General features: G+C 38.8%; 1 protein-coding gene across 1 annotated transcript in view; it reads right to left on the reverse strand.

Moving 5' to 3' along the window:
• Window positions 1-12,100, reverse strand: part of MYRFL (myelin regulatory factor like) — a 39,053-nt gene that overhangs the window by 13,699 nt on the left and 13,254 nt on the right. Inside the window, 9 exon segments of the mRNA XM_062017446.1 lie at window positions 238-323; window positions 1,425-1,488; window positions 2,081-2,244; window positions 5,823-5,932; window positions 6,414-6,522; window positions 6,934-7,134; window positions 9,534-9,624; window positions 10,169-10,279; window positions 11,745-11,821. Coding sequence (XP_061873430.1) covers window positions 238-323; window positions 1,425-1,488; window positions 2,081-2,244; window positions 5,823-5,932; window positions 6,414-6,522; window positions 6,934-7,134; window positions 9,534-9,624; window positions 10,169-10,279; window positions 11,745-11,821 — 1,013 coding nt within the window.

Below are 12,100 nucleotides of genomic sequence, written 5' to 3' on the forward strand. Positions count from 1 at the left end.
ACACACTGTGACACGGGCAGAGAGATTTAGTTGAGTGTGCATCACCTGAGCATCTCACTTTTCTAAAATCATTTCAGCTTTACAGTGTCACCAGGCATATTGACTGCTAATTTTAATACATTGTATTCTTTGAATAGGAAGGGTGAGAAGAAGGAAAAGATTGCAGTCTTCTTTCTGAAGAGATAAGTAGAAAGGGGAAGGGAGAAACAAGCCAACTTGTTGATAATTAATTGTTACCATAGGGCCATAATAGCAACCAAAGCTATTATAGTCACCCAGAAAATCTTCATGGAGCAAGACTCCTCCATTTTTGGCAAATAAACCTGGAAAAAGAAAATGTTTTATTAATTTAAGCTATTACTAGTAGATTAAGAAATACTACACTAGTCTGACTTTAAGTTAACCTTGTTTCTTTCAGAGGAATCATACAAGTCATCCTGACACAGCAGAAAGAGAAAAACTTAAGTAATGAAAGGCTCCCTAAAGTGTGGGTGCGTTGCACACCATTGATAGTCTGGGGACACAAATATTTTACAGGAAGAAAGCATGGGTAAAAGTAACACCTTCTCTTTTCTTCCTGCCATTTTTCATACTCTTCAAGTGTTTCAAAATCAAGTGAAGAACTTGGTAAGCAGTGGCCAGAACTAAAAGATGAGCAGCTTTCAGTATATGCTCAGACCACGCCAAACCAGGGTTGGTGTAAATACTGAAGGCAAGGCACTTTCCAAACAAGTAGGATGATCTTAGGCGATGGAGCATTCAACTGCTCTTATGGAATAAAGAACATTTTACCTATTATTTCCTCTTGCTCTTTGGCACTGGCAAAATCCAGGCAGGCAAATGAGCATAGGTTCATGTTCAAGAAGAGGACTTAGCAGCCTAGAGATTGTCTTGAAAAAGGTCCACAGGTGTTCCCTAACTCATTCAGTCCCTGCCAAAAGGGTTCTATTCTTTCTAAAACAAGATATGGGCAAGTGGAAGTCATTCAGCAATAGCAATGACACCCGATGCAGGCCTCAACCACCTGAAAGTCAGCATTATCTAGTACAACATACGCTAACTTCAAACCACAGTGAAAGACTCATTAAAGTAAGAAAGTTGAGGAAGAATTATCACTTCCAAACTGAAATCAGCGTTTCTGTGTAAGGCTGCATTACACCACGTGAGCATGCTACAGGCTCTGCAATTCTACCCTGTTGGTCTCCTTCACACCACTACACAGCATGGATCTACTCTCACACATGTAGCGTATTTGCAAGTAGAGGTATCTCAGTGCAGGTAGTTTTTAATCTTCTAGCGTGACACTAAACAATTCTGGCTAAGGAATTGGATTCTATATTTAGCAACATGAAAGCTCTCACGAATATTTCAGCACTTACAAAAACTCTTTCATAGGCATATTTCGTATATTTAATTTCACTCACCTTGTTGGATTTTAACAGGATTGATCTTTTTGATGGAAAAAGACTAGTAGCTCCACTATACCTGCTGTAAGAGACAAGATCTCTTTAACATTCAAATGCTTCAGCAACTAATATATGAATAAGAGACATTTTCAATAGGGTGTAAATGTCACTTGCTTTTGCAATTTTAACATTTAAAAAGAGAAGGCAGAAGTGTCATCAGATTCATTTTCAAGAACAAAGGCCTTCAGTTAACTCATGCAGGTGAATGCTATTAAATGCTACATTTGGTTTCAAAGAAAACTTGGGCAAATGGTTTAGAAATAGGAAACGCTCATCACTTCCACTGAAACACTAATGAAGAGTCTTTCTTTGCAGAAGCAGCTCTGCCGATTTCTCTTAGAAGTAATTTCCAAGCTCCAGGGCTGTAACTGGACGTAATCTACCCTCGCTTTTTTGCAACTGAAGCAATTAGAAAAATGACTGCAATTTAACAGCCGTTTCAAATACTTAATTTTCTCAGCGAGTTAAAAAAATATGAGAAATTTGCAGGCTTTGCATAACTTAAATGCTGGAAATAACTCCACTGTCAAACAAAATCAGTTCTCACTTTTACCACAGAAACCACTTCACCAATTTCTGTGACAACTATCAGAGAACATTCCAGACAAAGGTACCTGACTTTGCTCTCTTCACTGACTGTTGACTTCAAACTGCTCATCCTTTTCAACCTGGCCAGCTTCCTATTCCATTGTTCCAATTCTTCTATTCTGACTTCAAGGTTGTTTGTTAGTTTACAAAGCTGCTTTACAGCACCAACATTCTCCATAAAGATCTGATCCTGAGAAACGAAACAACAACAAAAGTCGACACAGTATCTTCATCAATCAGATGTACCAAGCAGTAGTAAGTACAGAATTCACCTGTGTAAGGACACATTGAATATTTAAAATGCAAACATAAGCAACCTCACTGTAAATAGGACACACTTATGACTACAAAACCCTTTTCCTAGATTGTAAAAACTGTTTATGTTCAATTTGTAGTAAACTGAAAATAAGGGCTTGCAGAAAGAAGCTTAAAGTGCTTGGCAAGACCAAGAATTTTAACTTCTTACTGTTGTAACTGTTAAAACTTAACACTGTCAGAACAAGCATCTACTATTTGATTTGTAATGCTGTAAGTGAATATAGATTTCAGAACCCCTTAGCAAAAAGTACATTCAACCATCTACCAGCAGGATTGACTAACCTGGCTCAGACATAATGTGAATAATGTACACATAATGTGAATCATACAGGATGAGTGATCCCGTCAGCGAGACAGGAATAGATGTAAACCAGAGGTCAAGCTGTGGTGGCATGGTATTTTGTTCTCCCCTTCAATCTCTCCAGCCTTTTACAGGAGTGTTGTAAGTTCTAATACCATGATCAGTTCCACAACCAACACAGTTCAAACACCCTCAATCTTCTCCTGTGAATATTTTAAGCAGGAATGATCTTGTGTTCTTCTACTTTCTGGTTATCAGCTAGGTATCAATGTGCTGCTGGAGAAACCATCAGTACAATAACAATTTCTGAGCCAAAAAATGGTTAGTGAGCTACTGTAGGAGCATGGTAACAGCATACTTTCTTTGCTGTGTTTGAAAGAACAGCTTTCTCATTCTAATGTACAACCAGGCAGATGCTATTAACCGTTGCATAAAGCTATTACTGCAGTTAACGTTGCTAAGTGTTCCAGTCAAGTCATGCAGACTAAAGGCAAAAACAGTGTTTTGCCATGCACAATGTAAATGTCATGCACACTTTTCTATTAAAGGTGACTGCATCCCACGAAACCAGACAGTATTTTATCAGCAGAATCAGAGTACAGGTATCAGTGGTAAGTTGCAAACTTCTCTGATACCAGAAGACTAACAGCCTATTTAACTAATATGTGACCTCAAAATCATTCCTGTGCCTAAAATAGTGAAATCATTTATATGGTCGCTTTTCCTCTTATCAATGATAAGTAGCAACTGCCCTTTCCATTCTCTTCAAATCATGCATGAATCTCTCATAGGTGACTTCAACTAGCTGAGAAAATGGCTCATGTGGGAAAATGAAGGAATACTTTCTTTGAGAAAAAAGTTTTACTGCCTTACCGATGACAAACTACTGAGCACAGTGCAACTAAAAAGAGAAGAGAAGAAAGACTCTTGTCTAAAACAGCAAATGTCCACAAGTTCAGACATTTCTCTAGAAAGTAGTAGAGCTTGGCTCAAATGTGTAATGCCACCAATTAACTTTACAGAGCTTGACAGCTCCAAACAGGTAACTGACAGAGACACAACCAAACCAGCCAATATCGTCCTTACGCGGAACTAAACTTGGAATGTGAGATAACAAAGTTCAAGGCCTCATCACCTGCCTAACTGAAAGCAAAGATACAAAGCATTGTCCATTTACTACTCAAGGTGCTGAGTTGGGAGCTTCAGACATTGAAAGCAGATGTTCCATGTGGATGTCACACGTTCCATATCTCTGAATTCAATATGCATCTTAAACTGATAGACACAGATCTCTCCTGCCCCTGTCACTTCAAAGGTCACAGAATTGACATTCTCATGCTCTACCACAGGTGTTAGGACAAAGAAGAAAGCATAGAGTTACCTAACTGCATTAAAACAATGTCAAAGTCTTTGTGAAGTGATCCCAGACCTAGTCAAATAGTCAAAAAAATGCTAAGCAGAAAATAAGCCTTTGCTATAACAACTCACTCCTGCTTGGGCCACATCCAGGGCACAATTATACCCTGAAGAGTGCAGTAGGTTTTTCCCATTTTCTAGGTCACATCCCTGAAAGACATCCTGACAAGTCTTTTCCAGAGACCCAAGCTACAAGGAGAAAGGGAACATGATGGGCCCAAATAGCAGTTATGTGAGGCACCATTACAGATGGCATTTTGTGTGATATTTCAGCAAATAAAGATGTAAATCAAAAGCTCAATTGTCCAGCCTAAAAGACTTTTCAGAAAAAAACTGAATACCACAAAGCGATTTTATGGGGGCTCAAAGATGCAGATGATGCTGCAGCTGTCACACAATGTAACAGGGAGGGCTAAAGGGCAAAATGAACCTAGTGTCACTGTCTAATACCACTGCTCTTCTGTAAGCATCCAGAAACAAATTGCAAGCTGGATCTCTAACCAAATACAGCAAATTTTATATAAGTTTCATTTTCAGCAGTATCTCTACAAAGTGCTCTTTCTACAGCTTTATTCAAGGTATCCGTTTCATGCCTCCTTTGTATGGAATACAGCCTAACAGATGTAACCTATGAATTTAGCTTATCTGTAGTCTATCAAAAGAAGACAAGTGAAATGCACTATTTTAAACAGACATTTCCCCTAGGTTTGGTAGTGTAAACCTGAGTTTTCTATAGAATAATGAACGAATGCATGATTGTAATGAATACAGGATCATGTTCATGATGGAGCACTGGAACAGACTGCCCAGATGGGTTGTGGAGTCTCCTTCTCTAGAGACATTCAAAATCCACCTGGATGAGTTCCTGTGTGATCCACTCTAGGTGGTCCTGCTCTGGCAGGGAGGTTGGACTAGATGATCTTTCAAGGTCCTTTCCAACCCTTAAGATTCTGTGACAAGACAAGGTTACCAATCCATAAAACTTCCCTCTTCCCATTGTCAGCTATAAGCAGGAAAAAGCTGGGAAGTGGTCCTTGACCTGCAGTGAACCAGAACATAACAGAGAGACTGCTCTGAGCAATGTTCTGGACAAGCACTGTCTGCAGTCATGTCTGACTGGACTCTGTGACTGACAGTTCCTTGTAGACCTATTTCTACAGGAAAAGTAGGAGAAGAGAGCGCAGGACAATAGACTAAGGCATTGTTTCCAAAATACAAGCATGGTAATTATTTTGTGTGTTATAAACAATTTATGGTGCATCATTTTGAATCTACAATAAGGATTTCAGATGGCAAAAAATATCTTCCCACAGAGCCAGTATTTGGATTTAGTGTGAAGTGATCACACCACAATTAAAAGTAAGGAAGTTTTTATTTAACAAGTAGAATGCCATCATTATTTAATGCACTTCTGGAGCTCTTAAACACAAAAGAATGTTTTAGAGTCCCAGTTGTTGGGCCAACACTATGCACCTTTATTCAGCAAAGCTATTTCTTTTCTCTTTTATTGTAGTTTATTTATTTATTATAATGAGATTTTAATGTAAATATTTTCTGTCATTAAAAGCCATTTTCTAACACCTGGTGGTTCCATTTTTCTCAATGATTTGCCAAACACTATTTTTGTAAATACATGCAGAGGCCTACAGCGTTGTAAAAAGTATAGTGTGTGTTTGTTTATAGCTGCATATCCAAAAGGAACATCACCTCCATTTTCTCTCTCAAGACCATACCTTGTCAACCATGAGGAAATTTTCTATTTTTTCTCCATCATTACAAGCAACATCTCCAGCTTCTCTAACAGCTTGTGGTAAAAGCTCCTTCACTTCCTGGGCTATTATTCCTGTTCATAAAAGTAACAGAAACAAAAGTCAAGAAACACAGTGGCATACCGTTGACCACAGTTGTGTGCTTTGTGCTGCCCATCCTAAAAGTTAAAGGTAGGGCCAAACATGATCTAGAATTTCTCTGTGGTAGGAAAATCTAGGATTTCATTTTTTTGTGTCTTTTCCCTTTCATGGAAAAGAAACAGAAACATTTAGAATTCTCATTTCTCTGCAATGAGAACAAAACCGACCACATTCTTCATTCTTGTTGAATCTCTGGGAAAATAATCTATCTTTAAAAATTGAAAGAGAAGTTGGAAAATTACCAGAAATAGTTCATTTTGTCATTTTTACATCAAAAGAGACACACAGCAAAGTGTGAAATTGTAGCATCCTAAAAAATGAGGATGAAATAGCAGAGTGTTAAAAAGCACTATGGCACAATGAAACAACAGTGGAGGTTGCTAATGAAAAAGGGGAACAGAGCTGACTGAATACCTGTTTCATGGGTACTTTTTATTCCCATAACAGATGCAAATTCAGGCTTGTAGTCATACTCCACCAGCCTCATTTGTGTTATTCTTCTCAGCTGTTCATTCGTATCGACCTAGTTGGACAAACACCAAGATTCCCATGTTGAAACACTATGACATTCTTTCCTGGCATCTAGGACATCACTGAGCCAGTAACAAGCCTGACACGGCCACTTGGCCAATCTTCACATCAAAATACACGGACAACCTCCCTGTTCCCCATTAGCAAGTGCTATTTGTGTTTGCCTTGCCAGTTACCCTTCAGTCTGACAACTCCCAGGCACACAGGCATCCCTGGCTTCTCTGGACAGCCTCTTCCAAAGTCCGGGGGTGATGGCTCTACAGAGCACAGCACTACGCTCATTTTCTTTAGGCCAGTATTTCAGCACGCCCAGGATAAAGAAGCTGCTTCACGTGTCAGAACAATGATCCACATATGTGCTGTGGTGCAAACATAAATGCCCTAAATGCTCCACAGACCTCACCTCCCGGATATTCTGTTTTGCTCGACTGTCAGACGGATGCATGACTCTGCCCATAACTTTTGCGTTTCCGCAGACAACCAGTGCTTCGTCTGGTGCATCTGTGTTAATTCCTACTCGACCATGATAGACTGTCGTCTCTGGAACATGCCCTCGCTGCCACAGTACATCACTGTCATTCTCAAACTGCCCTGGGTTAGACGCCTGGAAGAAAAACTTATGTTTAAAGATACAGTACAGCATAGATGTACTATTGCTTATTCCATTAGAAATTCAGGGAAAATGAAATGCCACATCTTTAATATTTAAATTGAATTCAAGGGCTTTTCTAACACACCAACAGGGAAAAAAAAACCCAACCAGATGGAGTCACTTCTAAGTGTTTCTGCTCACACAGCATTGGCCTCGTTGCTTTTCCCCTTGAATTCTACTTTATTATCACCTTAAGTGAAACCGTCAATGTCCAAAGCTTTCCAAATTTTAACTTTGATATTATGCCATATAATTATTCTGTATTTACCAGCAAATTTTAGCTAGGCTGCAAATCAGAAAAGAGCAAACAAGGCAGAGATTAAACACAAGTGGTTCATAAAATCCTCTGTAATGTTTTAAATTAACTCAGATTAGAAATCTCATGTCAAGGAAATAGGGTCTTTCAAAAAACACCAATAAAACAATGGAGTGTGCATAATTACAACAAGCATTTGATTTCAATACTTAATTTTGTTATTTAAAAAAACCCCAATGTCTTTGAATTAAAACTTTAAAATTTGAGTCTAAGGGAGGTGAGTTTTCACAAGGCTTTGCCATCTGCAATGCATGGTGCTGTGCACTTACCACTGCTTGTCACAATTAGAGCATGACCTGATGTGCCTGATAACCACTACTCAGCTGGTGTTTTTGTTAGGTTATGTTTGAGTGTATAAAGAACCAGAACATGAGTCGCTTTCCCTCACAGTGCACTTGCACAGCTTTGCCACTTTAAGGTAATCGTTGGCTGCCTCACTGCACCCTTACACTAAAACCCCAATAGACATCTAGAAAATTACTTTTGGGATTTTTTTCCCTTTCCAGCGTTCCTTTAAATAGCATCCTCTCAATCCTTCTGCTTCTCTGCTTTCTTTTTGCTTTGTCTGGAATGGTGGCCAGGTTTGCAAAGTCTCATTCCCTGGATCCCTATTAAAAAACTGTCTCCCACACACCAAAGAAGCTCTCTTCATTGACATTTCCAAAGCAGCTAGCATTAAAAACAGTGGGAAAACGTAAAGTTCTAAGTCTTACATAAAAATACGTATCTTATAAGGTAACAATGATCCCAAGAATGAGTCAAATGTGAAAATACAATGGCTTTCCCAAGTTAGTAGAAGATATTTGTAATGTTGCTAGATGCAGAAAAATAAATTCAGATGAAAGCAGTATTGTGGAAAAGTACAGATAAAAAAATAGAAGAACTAAATATACAGGAATGATACAAACATAACACTTCAGGGTCCTGAAATATTAAGTACTCATAGCAACATCCAGGACGATAAAACTTCTCAGCAGGACAGAAAACTACCAACTCCTTTGAAAGCCCTTTCACAGCTCTACCCCAAAAGGAGCTCTTGGCCATATTGCGCTCCAAAAACCATACTGTAACTGCAGGATGAGAGCTTATGGCACAAGAGGACACAAACGTATGGCCCAGACCAAAAAGGAGCCAGGAGTGAAACCACCTGAAAACTATCCTCTTTTGGCAGCTGCTGTGCAATACCATACACACCAGAGGTTTGCACTTTTGCGCTCTCCAAACCCAAATAGTAAACCAGTGTGCCATCAAAAAGGACCCAAGCAACGGCCTACAAAAAGTGATGCCAAGACTAAAAGCTGTTGGCAGTCCTCACTTTTCTTCAGAAGCCCTTTCCTAGCCTACTTATTACACCAGAGCTCTTGGTCTTACTCAATCCTAAAACAAAATGCTAAGCCTATTCTTCACCACAAGCCAAGGACTAGAAAGACTCCATGCAAGCAAGAAGCAGTTCCCTGATTAGCCCATTTGAAAACATTTATGGGACTGCAATCTTCCAGAAGTCCTCATGTTCCTTTGCAGCCCCATCACATGGCACCTATGCATTTCCTATCTTTTTAAGTCCTAAACATAATCTTTACTCTAGAAATAACCAGTTACCCTAGACTGTGTCCAGCTCAAATGTTAACCACCAGGCATCGGGGTCACATGAAAAAGGGGCCATTACTGAAAGCATTCGGCAGCCTCCACCTTCCTTTAGCAGCCCCCTTCCAACTTCACTCATGCTGGGGACTTGTGGTTTCTCCTAAATCTAACCCTCCAGAGCTCCTGTTACAATAGAACTCTGGCTTTTTTCTCTCTTCCAAGCCTAACTGTAGGCTAAAGCTAAGTAGCAGAAGGAAAATTTTATGTGGAGTAGGGGACTGAATTTAATGTTTTAAAACCCCAATAATTAAAAGATAACAACATACTCATACAACAATGCAACTGTATCTTTTTGAGTCATTTTTATGCCAACGAAGCACCTCCCATAGTCTCCTGTGAACAGCAAAACAGTGAACACTTTTCACATAAAACAATATAAATTTCTACCTACCCTCACAATGATCTTTTCAGAGATGTTTGCAGACAGTAAGTAGAATTGGTCCTGAGACACAGCATACAGGCCGACTACCAGCATGAAGTATCTGAGTTGAAATTGATTTAATCAAGACAATAACTGAAGTTATGGCTTCTCACAAAAAAAACCCCAATGTATTTAAATAAAATTGTTATTATTGATCAAAAAAAGATAGCCAGAATGGTTTTTTAAATGTATTTATGTTACAATATCAAAGAAAAAATATTTCTTGTGTTCACAAGTAACATGCTATTTCAATCTCCACAGTCACTGAAAATGAACAAAGATTACAGTAATTCTGACAAGTAATAAAGACTCAAAGATGAAGACCCATCCTTCCCCAGAAGATAATGACCATTTGCTTTTTTAGCTTCTTGATTTCATCAGCCATCATTCTGGCTATGACTTCCAGAAACAATCTCTAACCATGAGAGTGAGACTTTTTCTTTATTCTTATGTCATTTTGTGACTGTAGATGAGAGGCCTTTAAGCAGATACCAAGCACCACAGAATGTGATATAAAATCACAGCTTTTTCACAATTAGCTCCATTCTAAGGTAAACCTTCTCTTTTCCACTTCACATATACAGGCCAACTAACTACAGCAATACCTCTGGTCAGGATTAGGTTTTCCCTTCTTCCTCATATTATTTGCTGTTGTTTCACTGAAATGCAACCTTCCCAGTGTTACTTTAGTTATCTGGTCCCCTGGCAGGTCAACTCTAAAACAGAAAATGAAACAAGATCAGGGAAAAAAGAATTTGGACATCTACCTGGCTCAAGCCAGAATTCCTCAAATCCATTAAAACAGTTCTGAAAAAAACCTGACAAATGAAAAAGCAGGAACCCTGGTAAAAATGTAGTAACCCTGGTTTATAAAAATGTGTAAAATCCACCACGACTATGTCAAGGAGATCAACAAGATAAAGAACCAGTAGTGGGAAAGTATTATTAGTAAAAGGAGTCTAGGTTTGTTTGTACACAGTCTTGAAAACCATAAAACATGTGTTCCGTATGATGGGTATTTGCTGCTTGCCAAGGTTATCATTGCTAATTATTGGATCTGAATTTTCACATTAAAATAAATAAATATTACTGCTTTTTCTCTTTTTCACCTGCACCTAATATGTATATGTGGAAGTATAAAATATACATCTGTGTCTCAAACACATAGTGTTTGTAAATGATAAATGAGTAAAGAGTTTTCATGGAGAAAAACACAGTCCACCAAAGTCACCCCTGAAACAATTTACACATGCAGAATCTATTCATCAGTATGCAAAAGGAAGAAAAATGCCATGATAGAGGTAACTTAGTGAACATTCAACTCTTCTCCCAAGCTCATTGTTGCAGATTATATATTGCAGCCTTTATGCCAAGTACTGTCCTGTCAAACTTAACAAGCATTGTTAACAAGTGAGTTAAGAAGCAAAAGAATGGCAGAGAGTTCCAGGGAATCATAGAATGGTAGGGGTTGGAAGGGACCTTTAGAGATCATCTAGTCCAACCCCCCTGCAGAAGCAGGTTCACCTAGATCAGGTTGCATAGGAACATGTCCAGGTGGGTCTTGAAGATCTCCAAGGAAGGAGACTCCACACCCTCCCTGGGCAGCCTGTGCCACTGCTCCATCACTCTCACCTCACCTCACATAGTGAAATAGAAATTTTTGTGTTCCAGCTTCATCCTATTACCCCTTTGTCCTGTTGCTAGATATCATAGGAAAAAAGGGCTGCCCCAACCTCATGACACCCATCATTTAGATATTTGTAAATATTAAAAAGATCCCCCCTCAGCATCCTGCAGACTAAACAGCCCCAGTTCCCACAGCCTTTCCTCACAAGGAAAATGTTCCAGTCCCCTGATCATCTTGGTGGCTCTACGCTGCACATATGTTTCTAGCAGAGGTAGTCCCCCTTAAAAGCACTGCAAATATATCTCGTGCCCATGGAGAAGTAGGATAAACATACTTAAGACGTTTGGAAAGCTGCTGAAAATTTTCCTTAATGAAGGGAGACCAAGTATATAGTTCTACTGTGATTCTGTGTGTGCATCCAGAATGGAATTTGGATGAAGATCAGAAAATTGGCTTAGAGCTACTCTAAGTCTCCAAGAAACAACTACCTCACAACTCAGGTCAATCACATATTGAAGTGAAATAAAATGAAATAATTTTAAAAACATTCTTACGTAACAGGATGGAAGGTTTTTTTGCTTCGATCTGACTGAGACTGTTCAATAACAATTGTTTGATTTGGAGCTTCCATCTATAAAGGAAAAAATACTTTCAAAAATGACAAGAAGAATAAACTTTCACACACATAAAATTTGAAATAGAAATTTATAGGCAAATTGTGTCTGAAATAGCGTCTCATAGAACTACACAAAAGTTAACACGGGAATTGAATCCTGATTGACAACAGTCAGCTAGTCTGAAGACTCAAATCTTTCTGTAGACATAATTTGAAAGAAAAAAAATCAAACCCAAAACCAAAGGGCAGGGGAAAGTCATGCATTAATTTGCAAAAGAAAAATTGCTTTCTGAA

The sequence above is a fragment of the Colius striatus genome, chromosome 1 (assembly GCF_028858725.1).
Source record: "Colius striatus isolate bColStr4 chromosome 1, bColStr4.1.hap1, whole genome shotgun sequence".
In the NCBI taxonomy this organism is placed as follows: Eukaryota; Metazoa; Chordata; class Aves; order Coliiformes; family Coliidae; genus Colius; species Colius striatus.